Here is a 19,344-nt window from a genome sequence, read left to right on the forward strand (position 1 = left end):
ATGTCAGAGGGTCTGGCTGAAGACGAAGGGAGAAGGGTCTTGTGTGGGGGAGGCACACAATGTCAGGACAGGTCAGAGGGGCTCTGACCCTCTTCATATCTGTGTTCCCCTTACACGCCCAACGCCAGCCTAGGAGACGTGGGGTATGAGGCATCCCGTGTGGCAAAGGTGGGAGGGAATATTTGCTATTTCTGTTCAGTTAGGTGGAGACGCACCGATGGCAGGATGGAAGTAGAAAATGGTTTCACCCTTTGATTTCCCACTGGGTGAAGTGTGAAAATACACTCCTACTATCTCACACACTGTTGTTAAAATTACGACCAGATATGGAGGGAACGCAGTTGAGTTACATGGGTTGGGTACCTTAACATTATCCATCCCTTTGGACTAACAAATTCCATTTCTTGGATTTATCTTGAAGGAATGACTTTTTGAAAGTGGGGGTGGATGTACCTAAGATGTGGACAGGTGGCCCTTTGCAGCCATGTTTATTATAATGATTGACAATTATCCGAAATGTACAGTCAGTGAGGGACTGCTAGGGCATCGTCCTTCAGTGGGTTCTCTTTAAGATAGGAACAATTTTGAAAAAAATGCTCAAGTGAGAAAGGCAGTCTTAAAAAATTCATTCTACTGTTTAATGAAAACTATGTAAATCAAACAAATATACAAAAAAACAAAACAAAATTGACCAGTAGGAAATACACTCCATTTTCAAAAGGATTCGTGGTAACTGAGAAAGCCATGGGCACAGCCCTGCCTTGCGAGACTGAAGACACAGTGAATGAGGGTCACTGTCTTCTGTGTAAAGGGATCTTTATTTGGCATTGGATAGAGGCCAGACCTTCATCCTGTCTTCTCAAACCTGGAAGAAAGCATTCAGAGGAATATCAATCAGAAGTAAAAACCGCCTTAGAGTTTGGCTCTAGAGCCAATGTTGTAGGCTACCGGAGGAAGAAAGCTAACTTATACTGGAAAAAAGAGTAATCATGATGACAACGACGCTATTTTTTAGCATGCAGAGAGTTTCGTATACATTGTTTCACTTAAATTCACTTAAATCTTCTACACAGCTTTGCATCTTCACCGCCCGCAAAAATCACTGTAGATCTGAAGATCTGAGAAACAGTTACTTAGTTGGGCTCCCTACGCTTTATCCGCTTTATCCGCCTCTTATCCAGGGATCTCCCCGCTGAGTAGAGTTCACTTTGAACCCAGTGGAAATTTCGTAGAGGGGAACAGTCAGGCCCAGGAAACAAATAGGCATTTCACTGTGGCTTTATTCCCCAGAGGACCTCCAGCCATTTGTCAGATCTTTATTTACATGTGCTTAGTGGAGTTTTGTGTTACTAGAAGCACAGAGCCTTTGTGAACTGCCAGTCGCCACACAGCAAGTCAGTGGTAGAATCCGTGTAGAATTAAGATCCCCTTTTTTTGCTTCCTGAATCCCCATCCAGCCCAAATGTCCGTTCTCCCACAGGATTACATGTTCCTTTTTTTACTGTCTCCGCTTCGCAAAAGATCTGTTTTCTCTTATTATCTTCCCACATGGCTGCAGTTGAGAACCGTAGTGCATTTGTCAAATGCGTTGTGTATTTTCACCCCTAGAGCTTAGTTAGATGATTCGATACTCAGGAAGGAGAAAGTAAGAAAGAAAGAAAACCGCTCAGAGCCATTAACTCTGGGTTTTGGCCATTTTTCTCAAAGACAGGCTACTGTATCTTATCTGAGTCAAACGTCATGCTCTCAGGATGAGAAATAAATCTTTACACAAAAATTCAAGCATTAGTTTCCAGGTGTTTGAGAGGAAGCTTTTGTCCCCAATGGAGCTTTTTCAGAGAGTTTGTTATTTCACTAAGGACACTGCTGAATATCCTTGGTTTACGCTTCTCTTTCGAAGTTTATTTTATGTTTTGTTGTGGTTTTCAGATTTCTCATGGTTTGGATTTGGGAAAGTAAAATCAAGACAAGGTGTTGGTAAGTAGTTACTCACTCCTTCTTTGGATAAGTAACGAGTTTGTGTTGCTTGATTCGGATGAAACTCCTTAGCCCCTCTCCACACTTGTTGGCCCCTTGATTAATTTTCTGTGTTCCTTGTTTCTGATTTGCTGAAGAAAGAGGACTAGGATTTTTCCAGAAAAGGTGTTACTTTCACTAACTGTGTTCAGTAAATGGTTTTATATTTTTGAAGTTGACGTGTTTTTATCCTAAGAGGAATGCCAAACGTTATTCCAGGTCTAGGTATTTGCTGGGCTTTTAAGAAGGTTCAGGAAATAAAATGCAATGGCACCAAAATTCCATGTACAGCTAAGGGGGCTGCACGTCAAGTCTGGACAAGTGGGGATCTTAGCTTCCTCCATTGGCCAAGATGTAATACATTTCTGAATTGGTAAATCAGCTGTTCATTTGTGACTATTTCTCTTTCAAAACAAGACTAACGTCCAGACGCTCTGATTTGTACTTGATTGCATTCTACTCCTTGCATTCAGACTGTGTGCTGACAATTGAAAAGCAGAGTTTGTAGCTTACCAAATGAGTGCACATAATGTAGCTCATCACTGGGATTGAAATCAGGTGTGATCTCCCGGGACCTCCAATTTATTCAGCACGTTCTGTGGGTACAGTGACAATGAACAGGAATTCATTAGAAAGCACAAAAAGACAAACTGTCTTACATCCTGCATGTGTGTTTCCAAGATCTGGCCACCCTGGGCGTCTGTTGGTTGGTACGTATTTTGGTAGCAAGGTCGGCTATAGGTAAAACTGCAAAGTACAGGAAATGTACCAGTGTCATGGAGTTTTCGGGTCCTGAGCCATCCGCCCCATTTGTGTTCATCCCCTCTGTGCAAGAAACTCTCTTTCCTTTTCTTTTTTGAGCCTGATATCAGTAACTGACCCTTAAGTAGCCCCATGCATTCCAAGGTAAAAGCTCTTAACTAGCAAAGTGAAAATAGACACGTGGCCAAATTGGAACTTTTAAACTCAACCAGCTCAGGATTTGTTGGCGACTCCCCCAGGGGTACATTTCAGATACATAGTCACTTCGCCAAGATACCAGAGAGTGCCCTGCTGGGAAATCCTAATGGTGCCCCGTGTTAAGGCTTTGCGTTCTGTATGTGTGTAGGGTGGGGGGGGGGCAGGAGGCCAAAGGAGCGGGGTGATAAACTCTCCTAAAACAGCACGGTGAGGTGGGGTCTTCTCTCCACTAAACAGAAGATCACTGTAACCACATAATCATTTTCCAGGCCAGTTTTCCCTGCTGAGAGGTGTGCGTTCTTGGAGAACTTCAAAAACAGGGCTTCACCCTCTTAGGCCCCAGCAGAGAGAATTCTTCTTCAGAATTGTGCTTTGAGCCACAGTCCATCAGAGGCTCTGCTGCTTTAAAATGGAGGCTTTATTATCATTCGGGTCCGGGGAGGCCAACAGGTCAGAGAAGGACTGCCATGGAAAAGATAATGTTCCTATCTCACCTTCCTGAGGGCAGCCACAGCCCAGTGGGGGGACTCCCGGGGGAGCCCCGGGGTCGGGCAGGAGGCAGGGGGAGTGAGGGGGGAACGCTGGGCAGGAGTTTTTATGGCGGTTTCCATGTGAAGGAACAGGCGAGGCAGGGTGAGCCGGTTTAGGATCGGCTGGTTTGAGTAACTTGGGCAGGCTCTGGGGCACACGGCTGTCCTCAGTTGCCTGGTGCCTGGCTCTGGGGTGACAGGACAGGTGGCTAGTGGCCCGGAATAGGACCGCCTGATAAGGTGGTGCAGACTCCGAATCGGTTGGCTTGTATATGAAAGGTCTGCTCTCAGGCAAGTTCTTTACCATCTCTAGGAACTGGCTATCTCTGGGAGGGGCAGTTCCTTCAAGGTTAGCGAGGCCCTGGATGTTGAAGTATCAGAATACAGAATATAAAAGACATGGTTAATACAGCTGCTCAAGACCCATAGTCTCTCCCCTCACCTTAAAGACATCGTTGGTCTTGAGAGAAGGAAACTCTTTTCCTGGATGACCTTCAGCAATTCTTATCGTGGGAAAACAAGCGTGAGGCTTAGAAATGTCTGTAAGTCTTGGGGGCGCCTGGGTGGTGCATTCGGTTGAGAATCCGACCCTTGGTTTCAGCTCAGGTTGTGTTCTCAGGGCTTTGAGATCGAGTCCCGCATGGGGCTCCATGCTCGCCGCGGGGTCTGCTCAAGGTTCCCTCTCCCCTTTCTCTCCCTCTGCCCCCCCACTACTTGCTCTCTCTCTAAAATAAATAAATCTTAAAAAAAAAAAGTCTGTAAGTCAGATGTGCCGAACACATTACCAAGCAGCTCTATTGAAAGAAAAATGCCTCTTTGCACCAGAGACATATTAAAATAAAAACGGGCTAAAAATGTTTCCAGGCATAGCTCATATTTGTCAGCTCAGTAATTAGAACTCTCCGCACCCCAAACCGAGAAAGTTGCACATACCCAGCAATTTAAAACTTTTTATTAATATTAGAAGACGTTTTTTTCAAACCCTCATATGAATTTCTTATAACACGCTGTGATGTGCCCCTGACTCTTCTTCTGTCTGTCTTTTTGTGGTGTCTCCCCAAGCTGGTGCACAGACACACAATGACACATCCCGTGATAGGCACAGACAGCCTGCTGTCAAATTATATAGACATTCATTGTCCCTGCTGAGAGCTTCTCCCCCTTCCCAACTTTGCTGTGCTCCATTAGATCAAAATGTTCGTAGAAAAATGGGCTGAATCCCTGCAACCTTGCCAGCTGTATCAGTCTTCCAGGATTTAGAACACCGATGCTGAAGGAAACAGCCCTTGAATTAATATTCCTCCTGATAAGCTGTTGAGCTTTACATGTTGCTCAGAGTTGTCAACAGTGACCTTCTGGCAAAGTGCAAAGGCATTTGAGGAATGACCTCTGGTGCTTTATACCACCTTCTGGCAAAGTGCAAAGGCATTTGAGGAATGACCTCTGGTGCTTTATACCACCTTTATGCTTAACTTCGTACCCCGGCCCCCGCAAAAAAAAACCAGAGAGCCCAATCCCTTGGGCTTTGTTAACCTCAGAGTTGGGGGTTTTACTCCAAGAAACCAAGGGAAGGAAAGAGTGTCCTTTGGTGGAGGAAGAAAAGCAAAGAACAAGCCTCTTGCTGTAGTTCTGTAAGTAAGGGCCTGAATTCCTGGAGGAATCTCAGCATTGTCTTCTGGATATCAGCTTCCTCCAAAATGATTAAATGCTAGAGGAATGTTCATAGCCTGACCTGGGCCAGGGGAGAGTCACAGAAGAAAGCAACTGGGATCAGTGCGTTCTAATGATTACAAGGGCTCCCGAAGCAAATATCGCTGGCCTTCTGACAACATGTGGAATACGCGAACATGACAGCTCCCGCACTTCGGGGGGGGTAAACGCTGAGAAATGCGCGACCTTGATTGCACCCCCCTCGGGGAGCGCAGGCAGTAGCATGCTTTGGTAACCTGGAAGGGGGGGGCGGGGAGACAGCTGCACCAGGAACACAGCGAGGGGGCCAGTGGTGGGAAGGTTTTATTGGCAAGATGCAGAAACCCTAACATAACACATTTCCATTTTCCATCTCTGGGTTTAAGCTCTGGGTGATCTAGGCCTGTCAGGAAGCAAATCATAAAACAGGGATGGTTAAGGATATTGGAAAGAACTTGTCTTTATAGCTGTTCTTGGCAGAATTTCCACTCTTTACTAATGCCGGTGAGCTAGGCACAGGATGAGCACAACCAGCGAGCTTGCTTTTGCTCTGAGTATTCTGCAGATTCTAAATTGGCTGTGTGAGGACTTGTTTGCAGAATTAAGCCAGAGTGTATCATTAAAGGCGACTGAAATGCACATCCCCTTGAGAAGGCGCTTTAAAAAATTACCTATAATAGCACTTGGCTGCCTCCTGCGTAGTTTGTTTAAGATTCAGCTAGCTGGGGAATGTCCAATTGTTATCACTGCAAACTGTGATAATCCCCTTCTGGGGCGGAGCGGGGGGGGGGGGGGGAATGCATCTTGGAGGTCGGGGGACGGATTACCAGTATCTTTCATAGGGGGCTGCAAAATGTATGGCACAATGACTTTTGTTTTTAGAATTGCCATGCCTCTCATTGAAATCGTTAATTAACTGAGAGGGCAAGGGCAGGGAAAGGATGGAGGTTTGGAAGTATGTATTCTGGGTGAGTGAATGAAAGCACAATCCCTTGCTCAGCAGGTAGCAATTCAGGCTTTCCTTCCCCTGGTACGCGGTTGCCTTGACTGATACTTGATTCTGTCTTTTGCTTTTCCTCCTTACCTTTCCCTCCTCTGTTTCTCTTGGCTTGTGCAAGCGGGTGTGGCCAGCAGTCCATTTCCGTGGGGCCCTGCAGCCGTTTAGCAAACTGCAGAAACACGTGTAATACATGTCTAGCGGGTTTGTATAGAGTGTGTATCATGAGCCAGCGAGACCTTAATTGTTTTGAAGCTTTCACATAGACCTTTGTCATTGTGCATCTGGTTTTGTTTGCAGACAGGATGGGTTTAGTGGTCAATAGATAAATTGTTTAGACAAGACACAGTAGACCCTGTTTATGGGCATATACGTTCTTAGACTCGAGACTAGAAAGTTTAGGTCTTGTGTGAAAAATGCTACGGTTGTTGCGTTAGTATAAAGACATCCATGGAATGATCTACAAATAAGATTAGGGCTAAAGGCAAAGCAGGTAACTTTGCATGGGCTCAATCCATTATCGTCATGAAAGTATTTTGTAGGCAAGAGTGGTGTTGCTGCTATCAAGGTATGCAGAAAGACAAACATAGTAATAGGACCACCCAAAGAAATTTTAGTCCACCTGTTGTAAGTTTATTTAGTAATATCTAATAGTAATTCATACTCATGAACACTTTTAAATTTATAATATACTTCTCTATCATGAGTCTCATAAAATAACAAGCAGATATTCTTTTGCACATTTTACAAATTTAAGTGGGTGTAGAGGTACAAAAAAAAAGGTAAGTGACTTGTCCAAAGAGTGGAGAGAAGCACTCAGATCTTTGAACTGCTAGTACACCTTTCAGTATATGGTGGCACAGGAATCCTGCATTCATGCTGCGACTTTCAATGAGCGAGTGTTCTAAAGATGTTCAGAGAACAGAGAGCAAAGCGGCATATTAACTTACCAGAGAAGGAAATCAAGACATTGGAACCTTCACACATTGCTAGTGGGAATAGAAAATGGTGCAGCCACTTTGGAAAACAGTTTGGCAGTTGCTCAAAATGTTAAGCAGAGAGCTACCACATGACCTGGCAGTTCTGCCCAGGAGAAATGAAAACGTATGTCCACGCAAAAACTTGTACACAGAGGTTCATAGCAGCATTATTCACAACAGTGAAAATGTGGAAACACCCAAATGTCCCTCAGTGGATGAATGGATCCACAGAATGTAGCATATCCATACCATGGAATGTTATTTGGCAACAAAAAGGAATAAAGTAATGACACATGCTACAACGTGAATGACACTTACAAGTGTGCTAAGTGAAAGTGGCCTGTTCCAAAAGATCACATATTATATGATTGCATTTATATGAAATGTCCAGAATGAATCCATAGAGACAGAAAAGAAATCCATAGAGACAGAAAGTAAGTTCGCAGATGCCTGGGGCTGGGAGTGGGGAGCCTGGGGAAGCTAATTGGAATGATCAAAATGTCCTAAAATCACATTATAGTGATAGCTGCACAACTTTCTGAATATACTGAAAACCACTGAGCTGTACACTTTAAATGGGTGAACTTTAGGTATGTGAATTATAGCTCAACAAGGGCATTAAAAAATTATAGGAGAATATGTATTTTTTTCCAAATCCAGGCCCAGCTTCAGTTATCAGCAATGATGATGACTCTGCCAGCCCACTCCACCACATCTCCAATGGGAGTAACACCCCATCATCCTCAGAGGGCGGCCCCGATGCTGTCATTATTGGAATGACCAAGATCCCTGTCATTGAAAATCCCCAGTACTTTGGCATCACCAACAGTCAGCTCAAGCCAGACACATGTAAGTACAGCTGTTTATACTTACTGGCCTATGTGCTGCAGAGCGGTATCAATCAGCGTGTTTATCAGAGTGCCTGATGAGGATGACTGAGGGGAGGGGGCAGTGAAATGTCTGAGGATTCTTGGGGCTTTGGGCCTATGGGACAGATCCTTTAGTTTGCTGCTTATGGAATTCTCAGGGTGTGTGTCCTGCTGGGCTTGGAACTGTGGGCAGATATGGACTTCTCTTGGGATCCATTTTCCAAAACCATTTATCACCATGGAGTTGGAATCGAGGCATGCTTATCTTGAAAAAGATAGAGACAGAAACCAGAAGTATCATTAGACTGCATATTCATCAGTTACAAAAGACAGACAATTGGTGGGTTTTAAATTTGATTTATTGAAAGTCATTAAAATATACAGTGCTGGTAGTTAGCAAGGTTCTGTGTTGCACGCAGGTGGTATCAATTTGGTGAGATCTGTGTTCTCTGTTCAGTCCCTGTTCCCGGTAGGAGACTTGTTATCATGCCGCAGTAACAAAGAGATACCAGAACAGATGATGTGCATATTAAGTGCAATGACCTATACTACTCAGAACCAAATTAACCTATTAGCCTCTGTTGAGAAACTTGGGATTTCTCTCAGAGACTCTTATCCTATCTTCAAATATAAAAAATGGAGCATAGCCTTATGGAGAACAAAAAATAAAACCACAGTGGACAAACAGCTTATGCCATTGGAACGACAGGCCTTTCTTCATACATGAATAAGGGGCCATGAGGGCTAGAACATCCGGTGGCCTAGATCTCAGGGGTCCACCTGACACTGATGAATGGGCATCTTCTCTCTATTTGGCATATTCTTACTCCATCTTAAGTACTGTTCTCCTGCCTTGCCTCAGAGATAAGGTAGGAAATTGCAAAGTCAGATTTTGGGGACTAACTTTCCACTAAGAACTCTCACGGGATAAAGGGGATTAGCAATGAGTATCTTTTCATATATAAGGAAACGCCTGTAATTTTCTCCTATTCATTCAAATTTACCCCAAGGTATGGTGAATATTGAACTTGAATGTAATCATTAGGAAGAACAGGATTATGAGCTTGTAATGTGTGAGACAGGACCCCACCATAGATTTCAGTTGAATATGCACTATGACAAGATAAATAGAATCCCATATATGAGGAATATTGAGTTCCTTGAAATAAAAAGCTATTGTTTGAAATCAAGGTATTATTAATCCTAATATTGTCTGTTATGGTGTGAACAAGATGCATGGGGGCACTGCTTAAAATGTGCATTCTTTGCAGAGATAAGCATCCTCCAGAGGTCTTTGAAATACCCTACATGCCTAACAGTCAAATATTGAATAAGGCAAAGCAGGGTCCTATGATGGGAGAATCTGTCATCATTTTGATTGTGCTCTCTAGAAAGAGAGTCTTTTGACACCCCCGTCACCATCGGTACCAGGCTGTGTGATATACTTCAGCTAGCCTGAGGCTGTATTATAATTGAGGTTGAAAAAATCAACCTGTCCTCAAAAGTTTGTTCTCCTTTGTCGATGGGGAAATATAAAGCTCACTAACCAAGTAGATAGCATCAGCCCAACACATCCAATAAGAGAAACTGAACCAATGAACAAGAAAGCAAACCAACAAATGAGAACCAAAAAGAAGGTGGAGTATGTGGCCTCTGAGTCTGTAGCTCTATCTGGAAGTGCTTTTGGCCCTTAGACGTCTCACAGAAACTTTCTCAAGGTGCTTTCCTTAATCTAGGGTCCATGGAGATTTTTGCAAAGGTTTTTATTTACACATTTCGTTTTTTTTGGAGGAGTTGTGTTTTTGTGGCTCGGCCACTCTATGCCACCGCTCTTTAGAAGGCGTGGGAAGCAAGTTTAGGAGACTTGTAGCCTCCCCTCAGTTTCTGTCCTCTCCCAGAGGGCTCTAGACCACTGATTCTCCATTTAGCTATCCCTTCCTTATAAAATCTTGTGGGACCCTTCTACCCAGTGGTCCTTACCCGGCTCGGTGTTCTCAGGCATTCACAGCATCTTACATCAGAAGAAGTTTTCTTTCTTCCAGGCCTCAAGCCATATGCTCTTTCATAATTTTAAGAACACTTCACATCATGCATTGTCCATGAATCTTTTTCAAATAAATGGGAATGAAGAAGCAGTTTACTTGTTTCCCTCTCTTCATTCTTTCTTAAATGTCATTCTTTATCGCATATTTTTTTTCCTTTATCTTTAATGTATCTGTTGCCTCTTGTTAAGTCCTGAGTCTGACCACTCTCATGTATGTGTTTCTGTAGTCTTGTTTAAGTTAGACTGTAAGCTCCTAGAGAGCAGGAACTGTATCCGTTGAACTATTCCTTCATAGCAAAGGACATGATGTACCTTTGCTCTTGGCCAGATATTGACCAGATGTGGCTATGTATTACTGAAATATTAATTACCAACAGACTTATAACAAGTAAAGATGAACCATAGCCCTTTTCATTGGCTCTCCTCCTATTAACCTTGCCTACACAGTAGTTTATTTGTTAGACATATTTTTAACAATATATTAGCCAACTTAACCAGATTTAGATAACAATTTAGCAGAAAAAAGCTTTTGACCCCCCCCAAAAAAACAACCCTTTCTTTGAACATTCTAATTGCAGTCATCCAGAAATTAAAATATTTAAAAATACATAGATCTGACATACAAAGATTTGTTGCTATAGACCCATGAAATTTTGGGAGTTTAGCATTCAATCAAGCGATTCCCTTTGAATATTTTTACAAACTAACCTTCAAAGAACCTCTAAAGAAGGCATCTTCCAAGAAGTTGGATATGTTGCATTTGAAAAACAAATTTAAGAAGATCTCGGGGGGCGCCTGGGTGGCTCAGCCATTAAGCGTCTGCCTTCGGCTCAGGTCATGATCCCAGGGTCCTGGGATCGAGCCCCGCATCGGGCTCCCTGCTCGGCGGGAAGCCTGCTTCTCCCTCTCCCACTCCCCCTGCTTGTGTTCCTTCTCTCGCTGTGTCTCTCTCTGTCAAATAAATAAAATCTTTAAAAAAAAAAAAAAAGAAAAAAAAGAAGATCTCGGAAAAATTTTAGGACTTTTACCATATACTTAAAACAAAATACCCCATGGATAAGACACCACCAACCTTTGGACTCCATTAGAGGCATGGGCCACAAACCAGCATATTTACTTCTTTTTTCCTTAATCTACATCCTATTCAAAGATGTTGGCTTTAGAACAGATATGTGATCTTACAAGGAATGGCCCCATCTCATTTCACTGAATTGTAAGAACCTAATATAGAAGGTAAATTTCAATTCATTAAATATTTATTGACTACCCACAACACTTTTACAATGCTAAAGAACGCAGAGATTTGGTGAGGATGGTAGCATGTTCTATACTGTCAGGGAACCTTGTTGGGAACACCAGTGGTTATAGATATAATCATATAATCACAGCATGCCCTGATAGAATGGCTCAGAGCAAGTGTCCTAACCCCTAATTACCTATAGGATTAGGCAGGTCATATGAGAAGTAGGCTGGGTCAGAAAGATGATGTGGCATTGTGAAGGCCTTCCCAGAACATTGGCCTGCTATTACCAGATCCTCTCAGTTTTCCAGCAAGAACAGCATTTATTATTTTTATATGAATTCCCTCAGATTTAAAACACTGTGTGGAATCAATACATTTTATCAGTATGAGTCAGAGTTGGTCCATAGTCCACCATCTGTTTGTGACCCCTGAGTTAGACCTTAAAGATCAATTAATACACCTTATTTTACAAACAACCCTCAGAAGTGGCTTGTCCAAAATGACACAGTCTCCATGCTTGTATAGCTTTGCTTTAAAAACAAAACAACAAACGAACAAATGAACAGGATCAAACCAGATTGCTTTAAATGATGTGTAAGATCACTTAAGCGAAAGATGATGATCAATTATATCCCCTGAAGTACTTTTTTCACTCTCAGGAGCTATGTGAGTGGATTCATTTAAAGAGTCCAGAGATGGTTTGCAGGATTTTAGAGCAATCTGAACAGGGCTGCATTGCTCCCGAGCACTTTCCAATAGCAAGTCTGTCTACTTTATTGCAGGGCCCAGAGGTTCCCCCAAGACCGCCTGATAATAATTTGGTATTTGGAGGCTCCTATGTCACTGCAGGAACTAAAGGAGGCTAAATCCATGCCTGATGGAGGAGAAGAGTTCTATGGTTATCTGCAAATTCTGGCCAGACAACATCTTGACGTCACTCCTTAGCTTCCATAACCTAGCCAAGCAAGAAGTTGCCTTCCAAAGAGAAAGCAGTATGCTCTAATGACTAAGCCCTCAAAGTGCTAAAGCCACTTTAACTATAGACCCATCTCCTCGATCAATCAGGATGGCAAGATGGAGCTGAGGAGCTCAGCAACATCAAGTCTGGAGTTGGTCTTTAATTCAACTAGTCTGTGTAGACGTGTCTGAAAACCACTTCATCTGACAGCATGGGGTGGTTTCCCAGTAGGATTTACAAACTCGGCTCAAGGGCAGCCATGTGCTATCCTCTCCTTGACTGCTGGGAAAAACTTTGACAGGGTACAATGGAAACACACCTTCTGAGTTGAGAAAAAGAGAAAGAAAGAACCACTAACCAGCAACCCCCCCGCCCCCCGAATCATCGATCTGGGGTTCTTTTGAAGGGTGGGAATGCGTTATAGCTTCCCCTGCAAGAAAAACAAATGGTATATACTTATTGTCATCTCCAAATGTGTGTCTTTCTTAGAGCAGCCTTGTAAATTAGCTAGGGTCCTAGGCCTGGGGCCAGAATTAAATTAGAACTGTCTCTTGAACTGTATGTGTTTGTCCTTGTAGTGCATGCCCTCTTTGAGTACCTAGGGCTGTAACTCCCTGTGGCAGATGCATATAAAGAACTCTGACTTGTCCCCTTTGATTCCGCTTCCAATGAAAAATGGATATTTATTGATTTCCTGCAGAGTGTGCCATACTTCCCCAGGTATTATAGTTCACGCGTGTGTGTGTGCGCGCGTGTGTCTTCTCATTGGTTTCATGCCTATTAGGCAATGATGTAGATAAGCACAGAGTCCTAGACCAGCTAAGACTAGGGAAATAAGACATAATAAGGAGAGGGAGCGTGTTTAACTGTAGTTGAAAAGATCACACAGGCACTCCGCCTGCTCCCCTTAACTGCCATACACACGCTATCATCATGTTGCCAATAAGGGGAGGATTGGAGGCAATACTTTTCACAGACATGCAGAGATTTTGAATGTATTTGCAACGTTACTTTGAGTACACACGAGCACAAATTCTGACTTACATCCAGGACCCCGGGAGCTCATTAGATCAAAGGATGAGGGTCCTGAGAGTTACCCAGGCTTATCTTCAAGCCTCGCGACAGCCTGGGCCTGTGGTCCATTTCGATGGTCAGGGACAGGATTTAAAACCAGGTAGATACAATTGCTCTGGCACTCTTCTCTATCTTTTGCCTATTAATTTTGTCTTTCAAAAGTATATTTTCTTCTAAGCATTTAATCGGCCAAGTAATAGCTGCTTTGGGAACTGTTTATATCCCTTTGAAGGCTGTGACCTGCACTTTAAAAATAAGCTTAGCCCATTCTGCCCAGCATGAGTGTTAGGACGGAGGGAGAATGCAGTTATTTTAGGATCCTTAGAAAAGGCTTCGTTTACAGCACACTGGGTTGACAACTCGTCCCTCGGGGGTCTTCATGGCTCGAATCTGTAGGTCCCAGTCTAATTCTGTTTCCCTCTCGGTGCCATAGTTCCCCATTGCTAGCTAGAACAGCTTGATATCATATTCTCTTTTCAACTCCAGAGGAGATGGCAAGAAGCTATCAAATAATGCTTTAAAAAGCAACTTGAGTTCCCTAGAAGAAAGGAAATGAATACATGCTGCATAATTACATTTAAAATGTAAGCCATGTTACAAATTCCACTGAAATGAAGATTCGTTAGCAAATCCCGTTCCAAGCACACTTAAAACTAAGTGAGATGAGAGATGTCATTTTATTAGCATTTGACCCCTGGGGGATATTATTTGTTCTCAAAAAAGAAATGCCAGCCGGTCATAGGATACCTGGACCTTCTAGGGAAACCACTCCAAGCCTACATTGAATGGCTAACAGGGAAAAATGACCATGGATTGAGGGGGAGACATGCTTAGTGTTGTTCTCAGAACTGTTTTTACTCCCACATCATCAGCCAGCCTGAGATGGAACTAGGCATGCCCCCCACCTCAGACATTTCCCTCCGATTTCTCCAAATCATCCGTGATGTCCTGGGAGCCTGCCAGCAGAGGCAGGATCCTAATGCATTTGTTCTGGACATTGACCCAGCCCCAGCCCCCTGGAGCGCAGGTACCAACAGGAGGAATTGAATCAAACTGCACCCCCAGTTTGGTTTCCATTTGGCCACCCTTGCACATGCCAGCAGATTGTGGACCAGGACCAGCTCAGCAAACACAAATGTAGGGGAGCCTCTTACGTTGCTAAGAAGCCCCTGCTACCCAGATGCTGGGAACAACTGAGTGCTCCCTATGGTTAAGTAGAGACAGCTTGATGGGAGTTTTTCTGGGGTGTGAGGCTCAATCCTGTATGGCAGCTCTTCTAACAGAGTGCAGGTTTCCTCCTTGTGAAGTGCAGATTTTCTCCGTCTTCGCTCATTCTGCCAGTCTGAGAGGGTGACCCACCATGGCTGAGCTTCGTCTCAGATTACCCATAGGCCCGCTCTCCACGTTCTCCTTACGTTCACCAATGTTGTGGTTGCTCGTTTGTTTGAGTGTCCTTTTCCTTGGGTGTTGTCACTTCTCTTGAAAAGTGGGTAAGATGAATTTGCTCCATACCACGGACAGGAAAGAACTGGAATGAGACCTGCTTCTTCGTTCAACCTGATAGCCAAGCACAAAGGTCTTCTTGCTGCGAGGCTCAGCCCCTCAGCAGGAGCCCCCTTAGGGATCCATGTTGGATCCCTGCTGCCCTCTCTCTGAGCCTGCTCCCTTTTGCTGAGAGAAGGCTGTGTCTTTTGGAATGCTTGGTCTCCTCAAAGAGGGGAAAATTAGAAGGCAGTCCTTGTGCCTAAAGGAAAAAGGAATGTGGGTATTAGAGTGACCACCAGGACTGAGAGGGTTCCTAGGAACAGGACTGTCCCAGACAAAGCACAATGGATCGGTCATCCTAGGTGGTATAGGCCTGATGATTTCTGCTGGTAAGACAGAATTAAGTCTTAATTACCCCCAAGAGCCTTCAGTTGCCCCAAAATGAGGTACTTTAAAATAAAAAAGAAATAATAGGGATTACAGTAGGAAATTTGGAAAACATAAGAAATAAGGATGAAATAAGGATGAAATTAAAAATCACCCATAAGTCCAACAGTTAGAGATAGCAGCTGATATCATTGGAATATATAAATATGGCTTTCCAGTCCTGTGAATATCCTTTTAATGTCCTGTGATATGCAGTCTGTTTTTGCCTCTGCCTTTATTCGTACTGGGCTTTGTTCATCGTTCTGTGGTAACGGTTCACCCTGGGTAGATTGTGCTGGAAAGTCGTAGGAAGCATGCTGGGTATATTATTGCCAGTTTCAGATTTCCTATTTACTTGGTGGTACCTGGGGGCTAAGATAGGCTGGGGGGCCGAACATGGCTGGCCACTTCAGGTCTGGTCTGTAGGGACCCTAAACCCAGAGGTGTTCAGCTCTCACATAGTGAGTGTCATTGAGGAAATGAGGACTGTGTCGTGAGCTGGGAAGACTCCAGAGGTAAGAGGCTCCTTGTTCTGCAAAGGCAGGCTGACAGCATTGGTTTCGGGTCAACACTTTTGATGACTCCAAATGTGGTTTATTGCTCAGCTGAAGCAGATGATCACATTTCGTCCCCTAGTTGCCGGCCCTGGCCACCTAGCTCCTCTTAGGGACCTGAGTGCACTGAATCTTAAGGGCCAGGCTGCTTATCTCTAGTATGTTTCTCATTATTTAGGGACTGCCTTTCTTCCACCCAGGATCCCCCATGCTGTGCAAGGGCCTCTGATAAGCTGGAATGTCCCCTTAGTCATTCAGCCATACCTAAACTTGATGGAGTTAGCTGCCCAATGCTCTCCAGGCTTTTTATCCTGAAAGGCTTCCTCTTTTGGTGTCTCAGGTATCGAGGCCTACACTGGGTTTCTGGCAAGGGGACCTCTATCAATAGTGTGACATAGGGAGTATATCAGTGTTGGTATTAACGTTGAGAGATTCTAAAAATGAGTTCAGAACAGATAGATTCCCGTAATTTGTAAGAGATTAGATTGGTGTGAGCTTGAACCGAAACAGGGGTGGTAGGGAGGGGAGAATTCTAGGAAGAAAACAAAAATCTAATGCTAATGCCTAGTGTCTAAATTATTCTTATCAGTTACTGTACATGCTATGAATATGGGTAGACATCAACATTCTCTATCCTGTTGTTATTACTTCGCACATTTATTTAACCATGCCATTGACCTTCTGGGTGTGTTAAAGCGGAAACCAAGATCATTATTAGGTAATGATGACATGTAGACTGAGTCCCATAGTCCTAATGTTCCAATAAAGTGGTTGATATAGAGGGGACAGGATAAAATCCTATGCTACCCTAATGATATCAAAAAAGTTAGTCTCCATGTTAGAGAATGCCTTTACTAGAGGAGATTACGTGATATGTTTGTTGGTCAAATAAGCAGAGACAGAACCATGGAACAGCCACCTGCGTTGTCTTCCTGCAGGAAAGGGTGGATGTCCACGTCCGTTTCTACCCTCACACCGGGTATTCATTCCCACCCCTGCTCCTGACCACGGTTCACTTTCAGAGTAACAGAAGTTGGCCTTCTGTCTGCTGCTAAAAGAACAGAGAGAAATTAACTTGTTACGTGGAGAGACAAGACTCAGATTCTTACTTTCTATTAGTTGAGCACTAACTGGTCTCATACTGTCTCTCTCCTGGTTTACTCCCTCTGAACCATAAATATCCATCCCTCTGCCCCTCTCAAGCTCCCACTCTCCCTCTTCTTGGGGTTCAGGAACCATGATGCTAATGATTACACTTCTTCCCAGTTCCAACTTCCATCAGCGCCATTTGCTGATACCCACAGAAGCAGATCTGCATCTGTCTCCCTGCTGGAGCCTTATTGAGAGAAGCCGTTTGTTTCTTTCTAAGGGTGTTTCTCTCCCTCCTGAGAGCTTTTGTTTGCCTTTACATATAAGGTTTTAGTTTTCCTTGAGCCCTGTCTAGACTTTTATCAACATTGGTTTTGGAAGAGGAGAATACTCATTTCATTTGTAAGATATTGGCGATGGGTAGCTCTGCCTTAGATTCCTGAACTCTTGAGTTTGGGGAGGGAGAGGATGGCCAAGTAGCAAAGGCAGTAAGATTGCCCCTCACTTCCGGAATCGCGCTTTTCTTCTGGGCTTCATGTACTCTCTGCCCTTTCCTACACATTGCACCCCAAGTTCCAGTTGAAGTAGATCTTAGCCAGATTTGGGTCTAATAGCTGACACGTGGGTACGGTCCTTGGTGTTAACATCTCAATGCCATCTTTTGTTCTCTTGAAGAGATCTGTGTTACTGAGAGCGGAGCTTCTGTGTGTGGGCAGAGCTCTGGGAGAGGTTGATGGGTGGGGGGTGAATTCATGGAGGCCACAACCTCTGCCCACTTTTGAAGGAAGGAACTTGGGCGAGATGGATGCTGGTTCCATGCCAGGTCTGGGTGTTGCACCCTTCCCCTCTTGGAGGTGTCCCTGCTTCCCCACCATGGGCAGTGAGCCTCTGGCAGCTGGTCTCCGCCCTTCGGCCCTCTGATGCTGCACCACCGTCTGTGGGGATGGGTTCGGAGGGGTCTCTGTGGACTGCTACGCATTGCTCCATTTTATTTTCCTCTCTCCTCGGATGCAAGAGAGCAGACCTAAAACATGACTTGCATTCTTTTAGTCTGCTCAGAGACTCCAGGGCTTGTCAATGGATGAGTGAGCAGTGGAGCTTGGAATTCTCTATTATGTAGCCCTGTACATGGAAATGAGATCTGTTGTATTGGAATTTGTGATGTAGTTGATAATTCAGAGCCAAACACATTTACCAATAAAGACAAGTGTGAGATCCATGTTTCCGTTGCCTGCTTTTGTCACCTACCAATAATTATTCTTACATGGACTTGAGAAGATAACTGAGTGTTGGGATTCCGAAAAGCACCATGAATGGCTACTTAGAAGTTGTCCCCACTGGTTCCCAGTGAGCTCCCAAGCAGACTCTCTGCTTTCATGCAGCTCCCTTTGCACCCAGGCAGGGCCAGGACTAGGGTAAGGCAGGTGAGAGCCTCACTTAGGGCACTGAATTTAAAGGGGCACCAACAATCGCAGAAATCAAGATATATAGTATTTTAATGCCAAAATAAAGGGCAAAAAATAGGGGCACCTGGGTGGCTCGGTCTGTTAAACATCCAACTCTTCATCTCAGCTCAGGTATTGATCTCAGGGTCATGAGTTTGAGCCCCACATTGGGCTCCACGCTGGGCATGGAACCTACTTAAAGAGAAAAATAAAATAAAAATAAAGGACAAAAAAATAATGCGAAAAAGATCTGCAAGAAAATATCAAACTTTAAAGAAAGATGGATCAGAGAGGGCTGGGATTAATGAGTTGAGTCCTGCAAGTTCAGGGTCAGATCCATTTTTCTTTAAAACTTTGCTATTTCATTATAGCTCTTTGCATTAATTTTTATTTTGAACAATACTACATTAAAATACTATGCATCTTAATCACTAAATTTTGGGTGTTCCCTTAAATTTTGTGCACAAGGCGAGAATCTTTCTCCTCTCCATGCTAGGCCTGTCCCTGGGCACAGGCTCCTTTCTGGCCTGGATCTTATGTAAACCTCACCATTGCAAAGCACAGTTTTGTATACATGAATGGCTGGGCTGATTAGCGTCCAGTCTTTTCTCCCTTCCTATATTCCTGGCCTGATTGACCTTCCTCACCTCCACCCCATTTGACCCCGGAGAAATATTTCTCTGACACCCTTCTGCGTCAGCTCAGCACCAGCAGCATTAATATCTGCAGAGATGTACACTCTCATCTTCTCACTGCTTGTTTTTTTGTTTTGTACGTGACTCTCCAGAGTGAGGAAATGAGCAAGGCTGCCAAAAAAAAAAGAGAGATTCTTTTAAAAAGGTAGAAAAGATAAGAGGGTCAGGGAACCTTCTTGGTAACTTTGAGAAATAATCTAAGGAAGAAAATTAGATAGAAATCTAATACACAATTGAAATTCTCTTAAAAAAATATATTAGATATTGTTTTATTTTCCCAGATTTGGAGT

General features: G+C 43.8%; 1 protein-coding gene across 5 annotated transcripts in view; it reads left to right on the plus strand.

The window, feature by feature from the left end:
* NTRK2 (neurotrophic receptor tyrosine kinase 2) overlaps positions 1-19,344 on the plus strand; it is a 323,196-nt gene that overhangs the window by 171,341 nt on the left and 132,511 nt on the right. Inside the window, exons 12-14 of one of the 5 annotated variants that reach the window (XM_036113470.2) lie at positions 1,930-1,977; positions 7,833-8,021; positions 12,111-12,667. In XM_036113470.2, the coding sequence (XP_035969363.1) occupies positions 1,930-1,977; positions 7,833-8,021; positions 12,111-12,139 (266 nt within the window). In that variant the 3' untranslated portion in view covers positions 12,140-12,667. Of the gene's footprint in view, positions 1-1,929; positions 1,978-7,832; positions 8,022-12,110; positions 12,668-19,344 lie in introns of those variants that run through there. The other 4 variants (XM_036113471.2, XM_036113467.2, XM_036113473.2 and 1 more) reach the window with 4 other exon arrangements.

The sequence above is a fragment of the Halichoerus grypus genome, chromosome 14, assembly GCF_964656455.1.
Source record: "Halichoerus grypus chromosome 14, mHalGry1.hap1.1, whole genome shotgun sequence".
NCBI classification, from domain to species: domain Eukaryota; kingdom Metazoa; phylum Chordata; class Mammalia; order Carnivora; family Phocidae; genus Halichoerus; species Halichoerus grypus.